Below are 24,391 nucleotides of genomic sequence, written 5' to 3' on the forward strand. Positions count from 1 at the left end.
CTGTGGTAAGTGTGGCAACGCACAGTAACACCTGTCACACCTGTGGTAAGTGTGGCAGCGTACAATAACACCTGTCACACCTGTGGTAAGTGTGGCAGCGTACAGTAACACCTCTCACACCTGTGGTAAGTGTGGTAGCGCACAGTAACACCTGTCACACCTGTGGTAAGTGTGGCAGCGTAGTGTAACACCTGTCACACCTGTGGTAAGTGTGGCAGCGTACAGTAACACCTGTCACACCTGTAGTAAGTGTGGTAGCGTATAATAACACCTGTCACACCTGTGGTAAGTGTGGCAGCGTACAGTAACACATGTCACACCTGTAGTAAGTGTGTTAGCGTATAATAACACCTGTCACACCTGTGGTAAGTGTGGCAGCGTACAGTAACACCTGTCACACCTGTGGTAAGTGTGGTAGCGTACAATAACACCTGTCACACCTGTAGTAAGTGTGGTAGCATACAGTAACACCTGCCACACCTGTGGTAAGTGTGGCAGCGTACAGTAACACCTGTCACACCTGTGGTAAGTGTGGAAGCGTACAGTAACACATGTCACACCTGTGGTAAGTGTGGCAGCGCACAGTAACACCTGTCACACCTGTGGTAAGTGTGGCAGCGTACAGTAACACCTGTCACACCTGTGGTAAGTGTGGCACCGTACAGTAACACCTGTCACACCTGTGGTAAGTGTGGCATCGCACAGTAACACCTGTCACACCTGTGGTAAGTGTGGCAGCTCACAGTAACACCTGTTACACCTGTGGTAAGTGTGGCAGCGTACAGTAACACCTGTCACACCTGTGGTAAGTGTGGCAGCGTACAGTAACACCTGTCACTCCTGTGGTAAGTGTGGCAGCGTGCAGTAACACCTGTCACACCTGTGGTAAGTGTGGTAGCGCACAGTAACACCTGTCACACCTGTGGTAAGTGTGGTAGCGCACAGTAACACCTGTCACACCTGTGGTAAGTGTGGCAGCGTGCAGTAACACCTGTCACATCTGTGGTAAGTGTGGTAGCGCACAGTAACACCTGTCACACCTGTGGTAAGTGTGGCAGCGCACAGTAACACCTGTCACACCTGTGGTAAGTGTGGTAGCGCACAGTAACACCTGTCACACCTGTGGTAAGTTTGGTAGCGCACATTAACACCTGTCACACCTGTGGGGGGGTGTGGCAGCTCAGTAACACCTGTCACCCCTGTGGTAAGTTTTCCCCCCCTTTGATAACACCCCCAACCTGTGGTAAGTGTGGCAGCGTCGAAACACCTTTTCACACCTGTGGTGGGGGTGGGTAGCGCACAGTAACACCTGTCACACCTGTGGGGGGGTGTGGCGTCAGTCCACCTGTCACCCTGGGGTTGGTGTGGCAGCGGAAAGGGAAACACCTGTCACCCTGTGGTGGGTGTGGCAGCGTCTTTCCCCTGTCACCTGTGGTGGGTTTTGGGGGTTTTAACACCTGTCACACCTGTGGGGGGGTGTGGCGCGTCAGTAACACCTGTCACACCTGTGGGTGTGGGGCGTATAATCACCTGTCCACCTGTGGGGGGGTGGGGCCCGCGTGCATTAACACATGTCACCCCTTAGTAAGTGTGGTGGCGTTAATAACACCTGTCAACCCTGTGGAAAGGGGTGTGGCAGCGTCCATTTAAACCTGTAACACCCTGTGTGGGTGTGGTGGGGGCCGGGAACACCTGTCACACCTGTATTAAGTGTGGTAGCTTTTAGTAACACCCTGCCACCCTGTTTAAGTTGGCGCGTGCAGTAACACCTTCCCCTTTTAAATAGTTAAAGGTACAAACCCCCTCACACCTGTGGTAAGTGTGTGCCGCCCCAAACACCTGTCACCCCTTGGGGTAGGTGGGCGTACATAACACCTGTCCACCTGTGGTAAGTGTGGCCCGTTTTTAAATTTGTCACCCTGTGGAAAATTGTGGCATCCCGGAAACACCTTCACCCTGTGGTAAGGGGGCCTCATAAGTGTGGTAGCGTACAGTAACACCGTCACACAGTAACACCTGTCACACCTGTGGTAAGTGTGGTAGCGTACAGTAACACAGTAACACCTGTTACACCTGTGGTAAGTGTGGCAGCGTACAGTAACACCTGTCACACCTGTGGTAAGTGTGGTAGTCACTCCTGTGGTAAGTGTGGCAGCGTGCAGTAACACCTGTCACACCTGTGGTAAGTGTGGTAGCGCACAGTAACACCTGTCACACCTGTGGTAAGTGTGGTAGTGCACAGTAACACCTGTCACACCTGTGGTAAGTGTGGCAGCGTGCAGTAACACCTGTCACACCTGTGGTAAGTGTGGTAGCGCACAGTAACACCTGTCACACCTGTGGTAAGTGTGGCAGCGCACAGTAACACCTGTCACACCTGTGGTAAGTGTGGTAGCGCACAGTAACACCTGTCACACCTGTGGTAAGTGTGGCAGCGCACAGTAACACCTGTCACACCTGTGGTAAGTGTGGTAGCGCACAGTAACACCTGTCACACCTGTGGTAAGTGTGGCAGCGCACAGTAACACCTGTCACACCTGTGGTAAGTGTGGTAGCGTACAGTAACACCTGTCACACCTGTGGTAAGTGTGGCAGCGTGCAGTAACACCTGTCACACCTGTGGTAAGTGTGGTAGCGCACAGTAACACCTGCCACACCTGTGGTAAGTGTGGTATCGCACAGTAACATCTGTCACACCTGTGGTAAGTGTGGCAGCGCACAGTAACACCTGTCACACCTGTGGTAAGTGTGGTAGCGTACAGTAACACCTGTCACACCTGTGGTATGTGTGGTAGCGCACAGTAACACCTGTCACACCTGTGGTAAGTGTGGCAGCGCACAGTAACACCTGTCACACCTGTGGTAAGTGTGGTAGCGCACAGTAACACCTGTCACACCTGTGGTAAGTGTGGTAGCGCACAGTAACACCTGTCACACCTGTGGTAAGTGTGGTAACGCACAGTAACACCTGTCACACCTGTGGTAAGTGTGGTAGCGTGCAGTAACACCTGTCACACCTGTGGTATGTGTGGTAGCGCACAGTAACACCTGTCACACCTGTAGTAAGTGTGGCAGCGCACAGTAACACCTGTCACACCTGTGGTAAGTGTGGTAGCGCACAGTAACACCTGTCACACCTGTGGTAAGTGTGGTAGCGCACAGTAACACCTGTCACACCTGTGGTAAGTGTGGTAACGCACAGTAACACCTGTCACACCTGTGGTAAGTGTGGTAGCGTGCAGTAACACCTGTCACACCTGTGGTAAGTGTGGTAACGCACAGTAACACCTGTCACACCTGTGGTAAGTGTGGTAGCGTGCAGTAACACCTGTCACACCTGTGGTAAGTGTGGTAGCGCACAGTAACACCTGTCACACCTGTGGTAAGTGTGGTAGCGCACAGTAACACCTGTCACACCTGTGGTAAGTGTGGCAGCGCACAGTAACACCTGTCACACCTGTGGTAAGTGTGGTAGCGCACAGTAACACGTCACACATGTGGTAAGTGTGGCAGCGCACAGTAACACCTGTCACACCTGTGGTAAGTGTGGTAGCGTACAGTAACACCTGTCACACCTGTGGTAAGTGTGGCAGCGTGCAGTAACACCTGTCACACCTGTGGTAAGTGTGGTAGCGCACAGTAACACCTGCCACACCTGTGGTAAGTGTGGTAGCGCACAGTAACATCTGTCACACCTGTGGTAAGTGTGGCAGCGCACAGTAACACCTGTCACACCTGTGGTAAGTGTGGTAGCGTACAGTAACACCTGTCACACCTGTGGTAAGTGTGGTAGCGCACAGTAACACGTCACACCTGTGGTAAGTGTGGCAGCGCACAGTAACACCTGTCACACCTGTGGTAAGTGTGGTAGCGCACAGTAACACCTGTCACACCTGTGGTAAGTGTGGTAGCGCACAGTAACACCTGTCACACCTGTGGTAAGTGTGGTAACGCACAGTAACACGTCACACCTGTGGTAAGTGTGGTAGAGTACAGTAACACCTGTCACACCTGTGGTAAGTGTGGTATCGTACAGTAACACCTGTCACACCTGTGGTAAGTGTGGTATCGTACAGTAACACCTGTCACACCTGTGGTAAGTGTGGCAGCGTACAGTAACACCTGTCACACCTGTGGTAAGTGTGGCAGCGCACAGTAACACCTGTCACACCTGTGGTAAGTGTGGTAGCGTACAGTAACACCTGTCACACCTGTGGTAAGTGTGGTATCGTACAGTAACACCTGTCACACCTGTGGTAAGTGTGGCAGCGTACAGTAACACCTGTCACACCTGTGGTAAGTGTGGCAGCGCACAGTAACACCTGTCACACCTGTGGTAAAAGCCAGAGAACGTGTTTGGTAATAAAAATATTATCGTATCTAAGAGAATCAATACAATATTGACGTCCGGGAACCTGGTCCTGAAAATTCATTTCGTTACCCCTGGCGGTGACTTAAAGAACTACTGGAAACTGTGCACCTTTTTAATTAGCGAAACTTCTAAAATAATCTAGAAATGTGGATAAACATGAATTAATATTATTATTATCTCCTCGGGGTAATATTAGGTACACTTAATTTGGGTGTATAAATTCGTTTGTAATAATTACTTTTCTGATTATTAATTTTTGAAGGTGATTCAGGTTACCTGACAATTTCCAAGGATTATTATATAGAGTTCTACGTTCATGATATATCTCACCTTTCATAGGAATGTATACACTAAGGGGGTGTATGTCTCTCAGAGACATACACACGTCTATGTCTCTCAGAGACATACACACGTCTATGTCTCTCAGAGACATACACACGTCTATGTCTCTCAGAGACATACACACGTCTATGTCTCTCAGAGACATACACACGTCTATGTCTCTCAGAGACATACACACGTCTATGTCTCTCAGAGACATACACACGTCTATGTCTCTCAGAGACATACACACGTCTATGTCTCTCAGAGACATACACACGTCTATGTCTCTCAGAGACATACACACGTCTATGTCTCTCAGAGACATACACACGTCTATGTCTCTCAGAGAATATATGCAGAGGGTTTATGTCAACTCTTATTTTAGGGATTAATGTATTTTTGTCTGGTGGTGACCAGGTAACGTGCAGCCTCAGTGACCTTAGGGTAGTCGATAGGCTTTAAACCGAATTAACTGATCATTACTAAGTATGAACATTAAGACTGATGTACGACAGTCCATTAACTTCAGAGAAAATGTATTTGAGGTGGTCAGTCCCATGGTCTGGAACGAAATATTTAAAGACCATGGAACTGAATACTCCTCCAGACTGAGGGACTGACCGCCTTAAATACTTTTTATCTCTATGTATTTGACTGAAGAAGCCTACTGTGTAGGCGAAACGTTTCATCAATGAAGATACCCAACTGTTGCACATGTGTTTTAATCTTCAACTAGTCAGTATTTTATACTATTTTCAACATTACTGATTATACTCCATCAGTTGTCTGCTCCACAGTGTACTGCACCGGTCCACCAGTTATACCACATGCCCGTCACGACGGCCTGGAAGCCAGAACCAGGTTTGAGGTCAATCATACTCTCAAATATACGTGTTACGAGGGGTATACCACGAGAGGGTTCGATGTGGCTAAATGCTTCTTGTACAACAACACCATGCAGTGGTTCGGCCCAGAGATAGAGTGTGTGCGTAAGTATACTTGCTTGTACACACACACACACACATACACACACACATACACACACACACACACATACACACACACACACACACACACACACACACACACACTCACACACACACACACACACACACACACACACACAGATTGAATCCTCATTGACTACTATTGACTCTTCTTATTAACGTAAGATGTTCAGTAACATTAGATGAGATAAAGTCCTGAGACAAATATTTGTCTCAGGACATATATGTGTGTGTGTGTGTGTGTGTGTGTGTGTGTGTGTGTGTGTGTGTGTGTGTGTGTGTGTGTGTGTGTGTGTGTGTGTGTGTGTGTATGTATGTAAATATGTATGTATATTCCAGACATTTTAAGATGTGTAATGTGTTGAGGTAAAGTCAAGATTCACGTACACAGCAACTAACATCAACACTGCACCACCAGCTAAGGAGTGTGGAGATCCTGGAGAAATCCTCAACGGCTTCAAGGAAGGAAACTGTTATTCCTTCTCATGTCGCATCGTCTACCACTGTCGTCCAGGGTTCCAGATGGAGGGTCACAGGAACTACTACTGTCAACATGATGGCTCCTGGAACCCCAGAGATCTTCCCACTTGTAAACGTAAGGCAACTTCAAAGTAGGTTTAACACAGCCTCAAAGTAGGTTTAACACAGCCTCAAAGTAAGTTTAACACAGCCTCAAAGTAGGTTAAACACAGCCTCAAAGTAAGTTTAACACTGCCTCAAAGTAAGTTTAACACAGTCTCAAAGTAGGTTTAACACAGCCTCAAAGTAGGTTTAACACAGCCTCAAAGTAAGTTTAACACAGCCTCAAAGTAGGTTTAACACAGCCTCAAAGTAGGTTTAACACAGCCTCAAAGTAAGTTTAACACAGCCTCAAAGTAGGTTTAACACAGCCTCAAAGTAGGTTTAACACAACCTCAAAGTAGGTTTAACACAGCCTCAAAGTAGTTTAAGACAAGCTCAAAGTAGGTTTAAGACAAATTACGGAACTACGCTAAAGGAACATTTACATATTCATCCACACATTCGTGACCTTTGCACTGTTCCTGAAATTTTTTATGACCTCTCGGGATATGCAAGAACCTTAAATTAATAAAAAATTGCATCAGTAAAAGTTACAACATCGCCATTACGAAGTTTCATGGTATCAGAAAAATTGTGGGGGACTGAAATCACGGCGGACTTGTTTTAAAATAAAGTTTAGCCGAATACATAATTAACATTAAGTGTGTCCGTGTTGCAGCCATCCAGTGCAACATACCTGACAACCCAGACAACGGGAAAGCCACTTTCAACTCAGTCTTCTACAACGCCGTGGTGTCCTACGACTGCAACTACGGCTACATGATCGTAGGTGCCTCCACCCGTCGCTGTGGCCCTGATACTGAGTGGAGTGGAACTGTGCCACACTGTAAAGGTAAGTCTTAAACTCTGATTCCTGTCACTTCTGTATACACGAAAAGTAGCGACTTTAGTATACACTCGTGTGGCAGTTTTCTTGATTATATATTAATGGATGCACTGAGAAACAACAAATCACAAGCAATAAAGTGTACAAGTGCATTAAAGTGCAATATAGAGCATAACATTAAGCACATATATATATAACTACATTTGGACGATTAAAGATTACATTATTCCATTTTAATCTCATATATTCTCCATTTGATAACACTAACATGTCAGCCATTTATTTTTTACTAAGAATATGGAATAAGGGGAAGACTTAAGTATCCATATTGTGTATCCTGATCCTCGGTACAGAGGCTGGAGACTTGAGTAAAGAATACCAAGAGTAACACGCATTTACGAACACCTCTCACATTCCTGAGTGATTCATTATTCTTTCCCTTTATGTAGCTCACGTAAGTCCAAGGATGGTACCCACTATAATGAAAATACTATTTAAAATATATCTCATCCTGACATTGTAATACTGTGTTGTCTTACTGCTCTGTTACCTTGGTTCTTCAAGAATTAGTGGGGGTCCTATAATTGTGTTACTTTTGAAGAATGTGCAGTGTAGGCGGCGTATAACAGAATTACGATGGAATGATGAGAGATGTGATGGAAGTTGTATCTTTGGAAGGATATCTTTGGTAAGCTAGACAGGCTAATAACTCCGCCTCGCCAGAGATTGACTGTGGTTCACCTGGCGACCTCTACAATGGTTGGCTCGAGGGTTCTCGCAGTAACTTCGGTGCGGTTATCAAGTTTCGCTGCAACGACAATATGAAATACGAGGGTTACCATGACCGCCGCACTGAGTGTCAGAAGAACGGCACCTGGTCGCATCCTCTTCCTAAGTGCCTAGGTGCGTAAGTGCTGCATCTTGTCTCTTCAGTAAATGCCTATCAGATCACGGAACGGATGGGGATTGAACCCGTGGCAGGTGTGTCCTAAAACTCACAGGCCAGTGCGCTAACCGCCAGGCCGTGGGTTCGAGTCCTACCCGTTCCGTGAGTGGTTTGTAGTCGTGTTATTACGATTTCGTGAGTCATTAGTCACTACCTTTGTGTTCACAGTTAACCCACAGATTGGAAATGGAATTTTTAGTCGCAGCTCCTGGCCTAGTAACTTGATCATTGGCCAGGATGGGCAGAAACCTCACCCAGTTCCCGTGGCTTAGTTGTGAAGTGTCACAACAACGTTACTGTCCTATAGGAAGTATTTCTTCAGTCACAGAGTTGTCAGGAAGTGGAATAGTCTAGCAAGTGATGTAGTGGAGGCAGGAACCATACATAGCTTTAAGACGAGGTATGAAAAAACTCATGGAGCAGGGAGAAAGAGGACCTAGTAGCGTTCAGTGAAGAGGCGGGGCCAGGATCTGAGTCTGGATCCCTGTAACCACAATCAGGTAAGTACGGTCACCTGGGTCTCCACAGTTCCCTACGATGCACAACCTAACTAAAGTGAAATAATGAGACACAAAATCTAGAATTAATCTTCTTTAAGTTACTTTAAGAAGTTACGTTAGTGTGTGGAGACGATAACTTTAGAAATAAAAGGAAAAGGTTAAAATGCCAATAATTGTTTGTTAAGTTCATTCACTATCATAGGAGAAAAATTATGAGATAATGAGGAAAACTCACACTTCTAGCAACAACACACTCACAAAGTGAGTGTGTTGTTGATAGAAGTGTGTGTGTGTACTCACCTAATTGTGGTTGCGGGGGTTGAGACTCAGCTCCTGGCCCCGCCTCTTCACTGAGTGCTACTAGGTCCTATCTCTTCCTGCTCCATGAGCTTTATCATACCTCATCTTAAAGCTATGTATGGTTCCTGCCTCCACTACCTCACTTGCTAGGCTATTCTACTTCCTGATGACTCTATGACTGAAGAAATACTTCCTAACATCCCTTTGACTCATCTGAGTCTTCAACTTCCTAATGTGACCCCTTGTTTCTGTGTCACATCTCTGGAACATCCTGTCTCTGTCCACCTTATCTATTCCACGCAGTATTTTGTATGTCGTTATCATGTCTCCCCTAACCTTCCTGTCCTCCAGTGTCGTCAGGCCGATTTCCCTTAATCTTTCTTCGTAGGACATTCCCCTGAGCTCCGGAACTAGCCTTGTGTGTGTGTGTGTGTGTGTGTGTGTGTGTGTGTGTGTGTGTGTGTGTGTGTGTGTGTGTGTGTGTGTGTGTGTGTGTGTGACGTACTGGTATCTACAGTAACAAACATACAGTAGGTGTCGTGTAAAGGAGTACAAGATGGCAGGAGTGCCGCCAGGGGATCCTACCTCCCAAGGATCTTTAATACATTGCACTAATAAAATATTAAATATAATTCTCTTTATATTTTTTTTTATTTACTAGGTTAGTAAAGGCATCAACCAGTGTGCCAAGTGGAGCCTCTGAAGCAGTAATTTAAAAATATAATAAAAACATAGTCAGAATTAAGTCATACGTAAGTTGAAGGTTTAGTAAGTAAGTACTTATATTCAGGTATACACAAATAATTTTACACAGATAATCATACATAGCAGCATATGTGTAGAGAATCTTGGGTTATCCCAGGTTCTCTACACATATGCTGCTATGTATGATAATCTATGTAACTGTATTTCTGTATACCTGAATAAACTTAATTACTTATTAAGCCTTCAGCTTCCGTATGACTGAATTCTGACCATGTTTTTTATCGTATTTTTAAATTACTGCTTCAGAGGCTCCACTTGGCACACTGGTTGATGCCTTCACTAACCTAGTAAATAAAAATAAATTCCTGTTATTACTTCTGCATGATAACCTTAGTAAGTTAAAATTGCATTTCGTTCTGTGTAACTTTCTAGCAGACATTTTAAACAAAGTTATTTGGCTTATTATGATGTAACTTAATCCTCAAGTTGTTCCTGGTTAGGAGAGATATTCATCTGAAGACAAAAACTGCTTCTTCGTTAAAAAATCTGGTGATTTAATTGCAGTTTTGATCAATATTTGGGTAGGATTTTGCTTTCTGTGAGAAAATTGACATATCCGGTTTAATTATATTTCGAAACATGTGGAATCAGACTGGCTGGATACTCATCATGACACTAAAACAATGTTAAATTTCAACTTTTTTTACCTACACAACGTACATGTCACCTTATCCACTCAGCCATCGATCCTACAAAGATCACGCACCCAGCAGAGCTAGGTACCACGAGTGTTCTCGGATCACGAAAAAAACACCTAGCTCTGCTGGGTGCGTGATCTTTGTAGGATCAGTGGCTGAGTAGATAAGGTGACATGCATGTTGTGTCATTTCTTGAGGCGGGACAATGTGCCGTGGGATCGAACCCCGGCGTGCCGCAGTTTAGTAAGCTGGCTGGTGGTCAGGATGGTGGAGGGAGGTCATTAGTACTTAGAAACGTCTTGATGTTTCGAGGTTCGTTTTATCTATATAACTTTAACAGCAGCAGAATATTATACTAAGTTTGAAGATCAGAGAAATTCTTAAAACAGATTTACTGTTTATAACTTAACACAGTTATGGTCAAGGCTAGAGCTGGGAGAGACTTACATATGACATAATGCCATCCTTTATTGACAACGTTTCGCCCGTTGTCATTTGTGTGAACGAAATTTTGCATTTACGTTTTTTTTCTCCTTTCCCATCATGTTATTCTATACCATTTCTTTCCAGTATGATAAATCACGAAGAGGCATGATGACTTGACTGTCAGTTTACCCAGAAGTCAGTTAGTGACTGTCTGATCTCTGGTTATAACACTGCTGTCAGCAAACCCTGGAATGTCAGTTTACCCAGAAGTCAGTTAGTGACTGTCTGATCTCTGGTTATAACACTGCTGTCAGCAAACCCTGGAATGTCAGTAACGATCCTCCGTTAAACTAAATTTAAATAGGTAAAATCGGCTTACAATTGAGTATATACCTAAAGACGACAGCACTGTGTGTGATAGGTAATTAAAATTTCTCTCTGATTGTATTTGTTTCCTTGCGAGGGAGTCGCAACACGTTCGTAACAAGTAGCTTTCGTGCAGCGCCATGTATCGTGCCGACGATTGACAACGGGCGCCTCAGCAACGAGACTCGTGCCGGGTTGCAAGTACCGCACGGCAGCGTTATCAGGGTGGTATGCAACGATTTCTACGAACCTACCTTCAAGTCCGTGCCTTCAACCTGCTACAACGGCACCTGGACCCACTACCCGCACTGCCAGCCAGGTAAGCTGAGGTGTTGATTACCACGTAAGTTGAGGTGCTCCTTACCATCTAAATAGGTAAGCTTAGGTGCTCTTTACTATCATAACGAGGTTAGCAGAGTGTTCCCAACCATACAATCACTTTAGCAGAGTGTTCCCAACCATACAACCATGTTAGCAGAGTGTTCCCAACCATACAACCATGTTAGCAGAGTGTTCCCAACCATACAACCATGTTAGCAGAGTGTTCCCAACCATACAACCATGTTAGCAGAGTGTTCCCAACCATACAACCATGTTAGCAGAGTGTTCCCAACCATACAACCATGTTAGCAGAGTGTTCCCAACCATACAACCATGTTAGCAGAGTGTTCCCAACCATACAACCATGTTAGCAGAGTGTTCCCAACCATACAACCATGTTAGCAGAGTGTTCCCAACCTTACAACCATGTTAGCAGAGTGTTCCCAACCATACAACCATGTTAGCAGAGTGTTCCCAACCATACAACCATGTTAGCAGTGTTCCCAACCTTATAACCATGTTAGGAGAGTGTTCCCAACCATACAACCATGTTAGCAGAGTGTTCCCAACCATACAACCATGTTAGCAGAGTGTTCCCAACCATACAACCATGTTAGCAGAGTGTTCCCAACCATACAACCATGTTAGCAGAGTGTTCCCAACCTTACAACCATGTTAGCAGAGTGTTCCCAACCATACAACCATGTTAGCAGAGTGTTCCCAACCATACAACCATGTTAGCAGTGTTCCCAACCTTATAACCATGTTAGCAGAGTGTTCCCAACCATACAACCATGTTAGCAGAGTGTTCCCAACCATACAACCATGTTAGCAGAGTGTTCCCAACCTTACAACCATGTTAGCAGAGTGTTCCCAACCATACAACCATGTTAGCAGAGTGTTCCCAACCATACAACCATGTTAGCAGTGTTCCCAACCTTATAACCATGTTAGGAGAGTGTTCCCAACCATACAACCATGTTAGCAGAGTGTTCCCAACCATACAACCATGTTAGCAGAGTGTTCCCAACCATACAACCATGTTAGCAGAGTGTTCCCAACCATACAACCATGTTAGCAGAGTGTTCCCAACCTTACAACCATGTTAGCAGAGTGTTCCCAACCATACAACCATGTTAGCAGAGTGTTCCCAACCTTATAACCATGTTAGGAGAGTGTTCCCAACCATACAACCATGTTAGCAGAGTGTTCCCAACCATACAACCATGTTAGCAGAGTGTTCCCAACCTTACAACCATGTTAGCAGAGTGTTCCCAACCTTACAACCATGTTAGCAAAGTGTTCCCAACCTTACAACCATGTTAGCAAAGTGTTCCCAACCTTACAACCATGTTAGCAGAGTGTTCCCAACCATACAACCATGTTTCTTATGATATATCCTGGTGTTTATACACATATCTTTAAAAAAACATATATAATACGTTCCTGTATTTACTTACCAGCTCTGAATGAGGATCTGTGTAAGTTCCCCATCACTTTATTACTGAAGAGTGTTACTGTACCTCACTTGTACCTGCTGCAGCACGGTGCAAGAAGCTGCCAGATCGGCCGCGTCACGGGATGGTAATAGCACCTCGTACTGGTCATGGGATGAGGGCCAGGTACCGCTGTAAGGACGGGTACCGGCTCGTGGGCTCGCCCACTACTAAATGCCACTTCGGTAACTGGACAGGGAGGATGCCGTGGTGTAGGGTAGGTGAGTACCCCTCGGTTCCTGTGCTCACGAACATTTTTTGGTTCTGGGATTACAAGAGTCCATCTCGGCGTGCGTCGTTAAAGACGCAACCAACGTATATACATCCCTCGATGTGTATACTCTGTTCCGAGGCACATAGCATTTAACATATTAGGATATAAAAAATTCAAAACTTCAGTATGTATATACGATAGATAAGCATGAAAAAATATAATTACAAAATAAACTACATTATCCAAATTACGGTTAATGCATTCCTACATATGTTTTTCTGATTATTAATAAACTGAGCCCAGTGTTACTTTGAAGGCAAATTACCTTTCATTTACATAAAGACCGATTTATATAAGAATTTCTACAAGGAACAAGATGAGTGATGTTAAGATCCTGTCCACAGTGTACTGTCCGTTCCCCGGGTACCTGGAGGATGGCAGAGTCTTGCTGGTGGGCAACATGGGCATGTATATCTACCGTCCGTATGTCAAGAAGGTGAGTCCACCACTTATGTAAGTGGTAGGCTGAGTGGAATACTGTTACATTCCAGTGGTAGGCTGAGTGGAATACTGTTACATTCCAGTGGTAGGCTGAGTGGAATACTGTTACATTCCAGTGGTAGGCTGAGTGGAATACTGTTACATTCCAGTGGTAGGCTGAGTGGAATACTGTTACATTCCAGTGGTAGGCTGAGTGGAATACTGTTACATTCCAGTGGTAGGCTGAGTGGTATATTGTTACACTCCAGTGGTAGGCTGAGTGGTATATTGTTACACTCCAGTGGTAGGCTGAGTGGTATATTGTTACACTCCAGTGGTAGGCTGAGTGGTATATTGTTACACTCCAGTGGTAGACTGAGTGGTATATTGTTACACTCCAGTGGTAGGCTGAGTGGAATACTGTTACATTCCAGTGGTAGGCTGAGTGGAATACTGTTACATTCCAGTGGTAGGCTGAGTGGAATATTGTTACACTCCAGTGGTAGGCTGAGTGGAATACTGTTACATTCCAGTGGTAGGCTGAGTGGAATACTGTTACATTCCAGTGGTAGACTGAGTGAAACACAGTTACTCTGCCTAGTTAGAAATATAAAATCACAATTATTCTGTGTAAATTTAACTCTTCAGAAACTAAGGTCAAGTCACAAAATTACTTTAAGTCCACTCTAAAATATATTAATTTTAGCTCTGTTATTTCAATCACCTGTCACTTGTACTTAAAAACCACATTACTTATATTTTGAGATTACTGCCTAAGTAGTTAGTCCTCCATCCACATCTGACTCTCTGCCAGCCCTTTACTCCTCCTTATTTAGCCTTTATGCTAAAGATAGAACTTGCTACACTCTTGAGTCTTCACTACTAAACTATTGCACACACACTGGTGCAATGATGTCCTCGTCAGGAGGACTAACACCCTCCTCCCCCACCTTCACTAAACGTGGAGTTGACCAGCCTCTACCATGAATACACAAGCTACACTTGCTATCAAGGACATGTGTTTCTCAGTAATGTTAGTGTCTTGATGTACAGTGTGTGTGTGTGTGTGTGTGTGTGTGTGTGTGTGTGTGTATTATTTATAAGAGATATTGACTTCTTGTGTATGTTAGTGCATATGTGTTTGATTCAGCAACTGATAGAAGAGGTTAATCTATGTCAGTGAGATGTAGTGAAAAGTAGTGACTGCTGGTGATATTCTTTTCCATTTGAGTCCCTCAGGGAAGTTCCTAGATGCTGGGGAGGGGAGTTCTCCTCCCCTATCGTAGACCGAACCTCACCCCTGCGAGTGTACTGCTTCCCCTTGAATATAATAATTTCATTTGAAAGTCCTGAAGCTACATATTATTTTTTGTAACAAATGTAACGGAGTTTTAGCTCATCTCAGTGACTACTAACACTAGTGTAGGATACTAAGCGTCACTATTCCGTATTAAATCTTCATGACTGTTAATCTGTAGTGACTGCTTGTAGGCAGGTGAGTTTCTGCGCATTCTAGTGAGTGTTTTTTTATCGAGTGTTAACGCAAGCTTGTTGGCTCCAGCTGTGTAAGGTCAGTGATGTAACTACCACCGTGACAGCTGGCAAATGCTAGGTGGTATTTGTTACCGTGGCAGGAGGAGGAGGAGGAGGACTGATCTCTGCTCACCTCGTATCTTTCCTGCCATCATAGGTACGAAACGACCGGCGCATACGCTACGAGTGCAGCCGCGGGTTCTTCCTCTCAGAGGGACCACCTGGAGCCACCTGCGTGGGTGGCAGGTGGAGCCCGAGCAACCTGCCCAAGTAAGTGTGTTATATACGCCACCTGGTGAACACTTGTGACCGCTGAAGACCGGGACTAATGACGCACACCTCACAAGTACTGAAAAAGATACAGTTGAAGAGAGGAAGTTTATCACAACGTTTCGCCCATAGACAGACTGAGTTTATCTCAGTCTGTCTATGTAGGTAAATGTACTCAGATGCAACTAATGTGACATTTTATTGTGGCAATGGTAACGGCTTGACAAAACTCTTGGAGAGCGAAACGTTGCCACAGTAAAATGTTACATTAGTTGCCTCCGTCCATTTACGTAACATTTTGTCGGTAGTTCCATTACCAGAATAAGCCTATCCACGGGCGGAACGTCTGGCTAAACTTCCTCTCTCCAACTGTCATTTTCCACTAATACCGAAGAATGTCCCACCTGAACATCAAAATGGTACACAATACCGACAGGTTGGTAGGTAAGACACATGGGCAACAGTTAGTCATCTTTATTCCGAAACGTTTCGCCTACACAGTAGGCTTCTTCAGTCGAGTACAGGAAGTAGACAGGAGCAGTAGAGATGTGAAGAGGATGTAATCAGTCTATCACCCCTGATTTGAGGTTGGCAGTCCCTCGCCCTTATATACTGTCAACTTCCGACGATCGATACCATGCCTAACCCTTCTAGGGTAGGGTAGGTGCCTGAGCCCGAGCCTTTAGCTCATAAGACTATCATTCGAATTTGCCCCCTTGGGGAGGGGATGGCAGACTAGAGAGGCCTAGCTTATGGCTAGGCCTGGGGACAGTTGGTCCCAAAGATGAGGAGGTACTTGTGCCTCCTCCCATGGGAGACTTAGGTCTCAGACACTCCCTAAAGAGGGAGCCAAGGCCGGGCCACCACTTGGAAAAGGCCCGGGCCGGGAGAATACCGGCTAATCTTTAATAATAATAATAACCTTCCGACAGTATATAAGTCTCCACACTGTCACTTGATCTTCACAGTGTTTCAGACTATGGAACAGAACTCTTCTCCAGGCTGAGGGACTGACAACCTCAAATCAAGGGTGATGGATTGATTACATCGGTACTCGACTGAAGAGGCCTACTGTGTAGGCGAAACATAGGGCTAGGTACAGCTTGTATAGGGCTAGGTACAGCTTGTATAGGGCTAGGTACAGTTTGTATAGGGCTAGGTACAGCTTGTATAGGGCTAGGTACAGCTTGTATAGGGCTGTACAATAGGGCTAAAGACCTAGGTACTATACAGCTTGTATCTACAGCTTGTATAATACAGCTTGTATGCTGTACAGCTTGTATTGTACAGCTTGTATAGGGCTAGGTACAGCTTGTATAGGGCTAGGTACAGCTTGTATAGGTAGGAACAGCTTGTATAGGGCTAGGTACAAAGCTTGTATAGGGCTAGGTACAGCTTGTATAGGGCTAGGTACAGCTTGTATAGGGCTAGGTACAGCTTGTATAGGGCTAGGTACAGCTTGTATAGATACCTAACTGGCTAGGTACAGCTTGTATAGGGCTAGGTACAGCTTGTATAGGGCTAGGTACAGCTTGTATAGGGCTAGGTACAGCTTGTATAGGGCTAGGTACAGCTTGTATAGGGCTAGGTACAGCTTGTATAGGGCTAGGTACAGCTTGTATAGGGCTAGGTACAGCTTGTATAGGGCTAGGTACAGCTTGTATAGGGCTAGGTACAGCTTGTATAGTGCTAGGTACAGCTTGTATAGAGCTAAGTACATCTAGTATAGGGCTAGGTACAGCTTGTATAGGGCTAGGTACAGTTTGTATAGAGCTAGGTACAGCTTGTATAGGGCTAGGTACAGCTTGTATAGGGCTAGGTACAGCTTGTAGAGGGCTAGGTACAGCTTGCTAGGTACAGCTTGTATAGGGCTAGGTACAGCTTGTATAGGGCTAGGTACAGCTTGTATAGGGCTAGGTACAGCTTGTATAGGGCTAGGTACAGCTTGTATAGGGCTAGGTACAGCTTGTATAGGGCTAGGTACAGTTTGTATAGGGCTAGGTACAGATTGTATAGGGCTAGGTACAGAGTGTATAGGGCTAGGTACAGCTTGTACAGGGGTAGGTACAGCTTGTATAGGGCTAGGTACAGATTGTATAGGGCTAGGTACAGCTTGTATAGGGCTAGGTACAGCTTGTATAGGGCTAGGTACAGCTTGTATAGGGCTAGGTACAGCTTGTATAGGGCTAGGTACAGCTTGTATAGGGCTAGGTACAGCTTGTATAGGGCTAGGTACAGCTGCATAGGGCTAGGTACAGCTTGTACAGGGCTAGGTACAGCTTGTATAGGGCTAGGTACAGCTTGTATAGGGCTAGGTACAGCTTGTATAGGGCTAGGTACAGCTTGTATAGGGCTAGGTACAGCTTGTATAGGGCTAGGTACAGCTTGTATAGGGCTAGGTACAGTTTGTATAGGGCTAGGTACAGTTTGTATAGGGCTAGGTACAGCGTGTATAGGGCTAGGTACAGCTTGTATAGGGCTAGGTACAGCTTGTATAGGGCTAGGTACAGCTTGTATAGGGCTAGGTACAGTTTGTATAGGGCTAGGTACAGCTTGTATAGGGCTAGGTACAGCTTGTATAGGGCTAGGTACAGCTTGTATAGGGCTAGGTACAGCTTGTATAGGGCTAGGTACAGCTTGTATAGGGCTAGGTACAGCTTGTATAGGGCTAGGTACAGCTTGTATAGGGCTAGGTACAGCTTGTATAGAGCTAGGTACAGCTTATATAGGGCTAGGTACAGCGTGTATAGGGCTAGGTACAGCTTGTATAGGGCTAGGTACAGCTTGTATAGGGCTAGGTACAGCTTGTATAGGGCTAGGTACAGCTTGTATAGGGCTAGGCACAGTTTGTATAGGGCTAGGTACAGTTTGTATAGGGCTAGGTACAGCGTGTATAGGGCTAGGTACAGCTTGTACAGGGGTAGGTACAGTGCGTATATGGCTAGATACAGTTTGTATAGGGCTAGGTACAGTGTGTATAGGGTTAGGTACAGCTTGTGTAGGGCTAGGTACAGCTTGTATAGGGCTAGGTACAGTTTGTATATGGCTAGGTACAGCTTGTATAGGGCTAGGTACAGCTTGTAGAGGGGTAGGTACAGTTTGTATAGGGCTAGGTACAGCGTGTATAAGGCTAGGTACAGCTTGTATAAGGTATAGGGCTAGGTACAGCGTGTATAGGGCTGTATAAGGCTAGATATAGCTAGGTACAGCTTGTATAGGGCTAGGTACAGCTTGTATAGGGCTAGGTATAGCAGTTTGTATAGGGCTAGGTACATAAGGGTAGGTACAGTATATAGCCTTGTATAAGGCAGTTTGTATAGGGATATAGCCTGTATAAGGCTAGTTATAGCCTGTGTAAGGCTAGGTGTAGCCTGTATAAGGCTAGGTGTAGCCTGTATAAGGCTAGGTGCAGCCTGTATAAGGCTAGGTGTAGCCTGTATAAGGCTAGGTATATCCTGTATAAGGCTAGGTGTAGCCTGTATAAGGCTAGGTGTAGCCTGTATAAGGCTAGGTATAGCCTGTATAAGGCTAGGTGTAGCCTGTATAAGGCTAGGTATAGCCTGCATAAGGCTAGGTGTAGCCTGTATAAGGCTAGGTATAGCCTGTATAAGGCTAGGTGTAGCCTGTATAAGGCTAGGTGTAGCCTGTATAAGGCTAGGTATAGCCTGTATAAGGCTAGGTATAGCCTGTATAAGGCTAGGTGTAGCCTGTATAAGGCTAGGTGTAGCCTGTATAAGGCTAGGTATAGCCTGTATAAGGCTAGGTATAGCCTGTATAAGGCTAGGTGTAGCCTGTATAAAGCTAGGTATAGCCTGTATAAGGCTAGGTGTAGCCTGTATAAGGCTAGGTGTAGCCTGTATAAGGCTAGGTATAGCCTGTATAAGGCTAGGTATAGCCTGTATAAGGCTAGGTATAGCCTGTATAAGGCTAGGTGTAGCCTGTATAAGGCTAGGTGCAGCGTGTATAAGGCTAGGTGTAGCCTGTATAAGGCTAGGTATATCCTGTATAAGGCTAGGTGTAGCCTGTATAAGGCTAGGTGTAGCCTGTATAAGGCTAGGTGTAGCCTGTATAAGGCAAGGTGTAGCCTGTATAAGGCTAGGTATAGCCTGTATAAGGCTAGGTATAACCTGTATAAGGCTAGGTGTAGCCTGTATAAGGCTAGGTGTAGCCTGTATAAGGCTAGGTGTAGCCTGTATAAGGCTAGGTGTAGCCTGTATAAGGCTAGGTATAGCCTGTATAAGGGTTGGTGTAGCCTGTATAAGGCTAGGTATAGCCTGTATAAGGCTAGGTGTAGCTTGTATAAGGCTAGGTGTAGCCTGTATAAGGCTAATTGTAGCCTGTATAAGGCTAGGTGTAGCCTGTATAAGGCTAGCTATAGCCTGTATAAGGCTAGGTGTAGCCTGTATAAGGCTAGGTGTAACCTGTATAAGGCTAGGTGTAGCCTGTATAAGGCTAGGTGTAGCCTGTATAAGGCTAGGTGTAGCCTATATAAGGCTAGGTATAGCCTGTATAAGGCTAGGTGTAGCCTGTATGAGGCTAGGTATAGCCTGTATAAGGCTAGGTGTAGCCTGTATAAGGCTAGGTATAGCCTGTATAAGGCTAGGTGTAGCCTGTATAAGGCTAGGTATAGCCTGTATAAGGCTAGGTGTAGCCTGTATAAGGCTAGGTATAGCCTGTATAAGGCTAGGTGTAGCCTGTATAAGGCTAGGTGTAGCCTGTATAAGGCTAGGTGTAGCCTGTATAAGGCTAGGTATAGCCTGTATCAGGCTAAGTGTAGCCTGTATAAGGCTAGGTGTAGCCTGTATAAGGCTAGGTGTAGCCTGTATAAGGCTAGGTGTAGCCTGTATAAGGCTAGGTATAGCCTGTATAAGGCTAGGTGTAGCCTGTATAAGGCTAGGTATAGCCTGTATAAGGCTAGGTGTAGCCTGTATAAGGCTAGGTATAGCCTGTATAAGGCTAGGTGTAGCCTGTATAAGGCTAGGTGTAGCCTGTATAAGGCTAGGTGTAGTCTGTATAAGGCTAGGTATAGCCTGTATAAGGCTAGGTGTAGCCTGTATAAGGCTAGGTGTAGCCTGTATAAGGCTAGGAGTAGCCTGTATAAGGCTAGGTGTAGCCTGTATAAGGCTAGGTATAGCCTGTATAAGGCTAGGTGTAGCCTGTATAAGGCTAGGTATAGCTTGTATAAGGCTAGGTGTAGCCTGTATAAGGCTAGGTATAGCTTGTATAAGGCTAGGTGTAGCCTGTATAAGGCTAGGTATAGCTTGTATAAGGCTAGGTATAGCTTGTATAAGGCTAGGTGTAGCCTGTATAAGGCTAGGTATAGCCTGTATAAGACTAGGTGTAGCCTGTATAAGGCTAGGTGTAGCCTGTATAAGGCTAGGTATAGCCTGTATAAGGCTAGGTATAGCCTGTATAAGGCTAGGTGTAGCCTGTATAAGGCTAGGTATAGCCTGTATAAGGCTAGGTGTAGCCTGTATAAGGCTAGGTATAGCCTGTATAAGGCTAGGTATAGCCTGTATAAGGCTAGGTATAGCCTGTATAAGGCTAGGTGTAGCCTGTATAAGGCTAGGTATAGCCTGTATAAGGCTAGGTATAGCCTGTATACTCCTAGGTGTAGCCTGTATAAGGCTAGGTGCAGCCTGTATAAGGCTAGATGTAGCCTGTATAAGGCTAGGTATATCCTGTATAAGGCTAGGTGTAGCCTGTATAAGGCTAGGTGTAGCCCGTATAAGGCTAGGTGTAGCCTGTATAAGGCTAGGTGTAGCCTGTATAAGGCTAGGTGTAGCCTGTATAAGGCTAGGTGTAGCCTGTATAAGGCTAGGTATAGCCTGTATAAGGCTAGGTGTAGCCTGTATAAGGCTAGGTGTAGCCTGTATAAGGCTAGGTGTAGCCTGTATAAGGCTAGGTGTAGCCTGTATAAGGCTAGGTGTAGCCTGTATAAGGCTAGGTGTAGCCTGTATAAGGCTAGGTGTAGCCTGTATAAGGCTAGGTGTAGCCTGTATAAGGCTAGGTATAGCCTGTATAAGGCTAGGTGTAGCCTGTATAAGGCTAGGTATAGCTTATATAGAACTACAATACTGTGCGTATTAACTGGGACTGTGATGAAATTAGACATTTGTCAGGAAATCTTATGTTTATTTGAAAAATACACGGCAGTGATATGACAGATAATTAATTTAACAAGAAAAATATCTCCCCTTTGCTGTTATAAGCATTGCTACACACTGTTATATGATTTACCATTGTTGAACACACTTTGACAAGTTCTTCGTCGTGGTACCAGGTCCTAATAACAACAGCAATTTGCTTCTCCACTGTTGAACAGTCCTGTTTCACGATCCTGCGTTTCGTTATTACTCATTGATTCTCAATTGAATTGAGGCCAGGAGAGTTTCCAGGCTAGTTTAGAACGCTTACCTCTCTCCGAAGTATGTCAGCATTTTTCTGGAAGTGTGGTATGGAACAAGATCCTGCTGGAAAATGCCTTCTCCATCAGAAAAGTCTCTGTCTACAATGGGAAGGGAATGTGTTGCCAGGATTACCTTGTATTTGTCACTTTAGCAATAAAACTACCCCAAAACATCTCAGGTGGTTGTTTTAGTGCTTGTTGAATGTGTTCATTCCAAAGAAGTTCGTCTTTGCTCCGTCTTACTACCACTGACCTGTACCCATGTACTTCAAAATGCGTTTCATCTGAAAATATCACTTTTCTCCATTCATCTGTCGTCCATCCCTTATGATCGAGTGCCCACCTCAGCTGTTTTTTCTTCATAGCAGCTGTCAGTAATTGTTTAATTGTTTCTTTACTGGCTTTTTTACAATTCTGCCAGTTTCAAAGAGCCATCGTCAAACAGTTGAAGAATCAACATTTACACCAGCTGAAGCCAAATCTTTCTGTAGATCTTTGCTGGTTTTCTTGGGATCCTTCGTTTTCTTCTATATCTTCCTTGACGCAGCCCTTCACAGTCACCTGTGTCATCAACTGTCTTCAGAATCCGACCAACAGATAACTTTGCTAGGCTCAAATTTTCTGCGATCTGTCTGATACTCAAATCAGCATATTTTCTAAGAGCTACAATACTTTCACGCTTCCTAGGTGTAACATCCATCATGAATTTCAGCAGTAATCATGAATTGAAAGGGAGAATTTGCCGAAACCACATTTACTCTTGGAGCACGTTTGCTTTACAGAACAACAGCTGTTGTAGCACTGACAAGAGTTGCAGGGTAACACTATAGCTGGATGGTTGCCAGAAGTCGGTAGCAATCTAAAATGTATTATGAGATAATTACAAAATTTACTCCTGTCTCAATTAATTTGCACACTACTGTAGGTACTGCTTGTATATGACTAGGTATAGCTTGTATAAGGATAGTTGCAGCTTGTATAAAGCTAGGTACAACTTGTATAGAGCTAGGTACAGCTTGTATAGGGCTAAACACAGTTGTATAAAGCTAAGCACAGCTTGTATAGAGCTAGATACAGCTTGTATAGATCACTTGCATAGTGTGAGGCACAGCTTCGAACATATGTGTAACAGGATTTTCATTTGTACAGTACAGTACGGTTATTGTGCAATATACCACATTACATAGGTGATGTGATGAGATACGTGTTAGCGATCATAGTGAGTAGTATATCCACCGAACTCGTGGGTGGAGAGTACAGCAGCCACCATAAGTATCACATAACAATGTACAACCATTTTTAATGTTCTCCACCAGGTGCTCGCCAGAGCTTCACCCTCGGGTACAGTGGCTCAAGAAGAGGTCAGTCAACATCTCCGACTACCTGGAGTACCTCGGTGCCACACAGGAAGGGAAGAAGAGGGCCTCAGCACTGCCAGTATCTGAAGGTGGTGCCAGGGTGCCTCACCTGGCGTATTTAAGAGGGTCATTGAGACTGTGGACTAGAGTCGCGGCGTCTGGAGTCCAAAGTGACCAGTACGCAATCAAATACCGTGACGATACTCTTAAATTACCAACAACGCGATCGCCATTAAGTGCACAATACAGTTTGGTAAACGGATCAACTTTTCCCAGCCAAATACACATAAAGAGCAGAAAACGTTTTCAGACACGGGCTAATTTTAGTAAGAAAGGCAATGAGTGGGTCAGTGAGAACATATTAGACAGCCAAGAGAGCAGTTCTGGGGCACACATGGGAGAAAGTGCGCTCTTGTCAAGAGTTTTGAGAAATGTGAGAAGAGAAAATAAAGGCGAAGTTCACAAAAGAAGAAATAAATCGAAAAGGGGTAAAAAAGGTAGGATGTTGTGACATGGTAGAATACGAGAGAAAAAACAGATTGATGTTTGAGAGGTGAGGAAGGTAACTCTTTAAAACAATTTTGTTGTTTGTAATGTTCTCACGTGTCAGTGTAATCAAGGCAGCACTCGCTACTCGCATGTTCTCCGCATCCCTTGTTACTTGTAATCATTACTCGTCTTGGCCTGTAATAAGTTGCGTGTAATTAATTTTTTATTATGTGTTGTTCAAATTATCACAATAAAAAAACAACAATAAAAGATGACTTGTTATTGTATGATTTATACACTACTGACCTATGTTTAAACTGAATTATGTAATCCAAACATTGTAAAAACAGTTGTACACTGCAACACTGATATAGAGACCACGGTCTTCCTCGACACTGGAGGAAGCAGTTTCCAACTCTGGTTTGCGATAAAACTGTTCAAAAGAAGTTGAATGTTAAGGCAGCCTGGTTGATGACCACTTGCCGTAATACATTCCACAAAGTAATGCCTAGTTTAAGTAATCAGGTCACAAAGTCCATCGAGATGGTTGACAGCTTCAGAGAGTAATTCTGATATTGTGAGAATACACAATCTATGTTTTACGATGTTTATAAGCCAGTCTGAAGTACTTTATTAATCACTGTATTGTTAACACAATCCAGATGTAACGTAAAAATTTATGCAACAATCTTGTTGACAAGAGAATAATGTAATGAAAAATTAATAGAAGGAAAATCACCTGACCTTCACTTAGAATAACACAGCTTGA

The 24,391-nt window shown here is 44.6% G+C and overlaps 1 protein-coding gene across 1 annotated transcript in view; it reads left to right on the top strand.

Moving 5' to 3' along the window:
* The window catches only part of LOC138852297 (CUB and sushi domain-containing protein 3-like), a 75,127-nt gene that overhangs the window by 18,868 nt on the left and 31,868 nt on the right, over positions 1 to 24,391 (top strand). Inside the window, exons 3-11 of the mRNA XM_070082074.1 lie at positions 5,494 to 5,685; positions 6,122 to 6,298; positions 6,944 to 7,117; positions 7,835 to 8,014; positions 11,189 to 11,371; positions 12,917 to 13,090; positions 13,488 to 13,579; positions 15,254 to 15,366; positions 23,092 to 23,630. Coding sequence (XP_069938175.1) covers positions 5,652 to 5,685; positions 6,122 to 6,298; positions 6,944 to 7,117; positions 7,835 to 8,014; positions 11,189 to 11,371; positions 12,917 to 13,090; positions 13,488 to 13,579; positions 15,254 to 15,366; positions 23,092 to 23,630 — 1,666 coding nt within the window. The 5' untranslated portion in view covers positions 5,494 to 5,651. The remainder of the gene's footprint in view (positions 1 to 5,493; positions 5,686 to 6,121; positions 6,299 to 6,943; positions 7,118 to 7,834; positions 8,015 to 11,188; positions 11,372 to 12,916; positions 13,091 to 13,487; positions 13,580 to 15,253; positions 15,367 to 23,091; positions 23,631 to 24,391) is intronic.

Source organism: Cherax quadricarinatus, chromosome 6 (assembly GCF_038502225.1).
Source record: "Cherax quadricarinatus isolate ZL_2023a chromosome 6, ASM3850222v1, whole genome shotgun sequence".
Lineage (NCBI taxonomy): Eukaryota > Metazoa > Arthropoda > Malacostraca > Decapoda > Parastacidae > Cherax > Cherax quadricarinatus.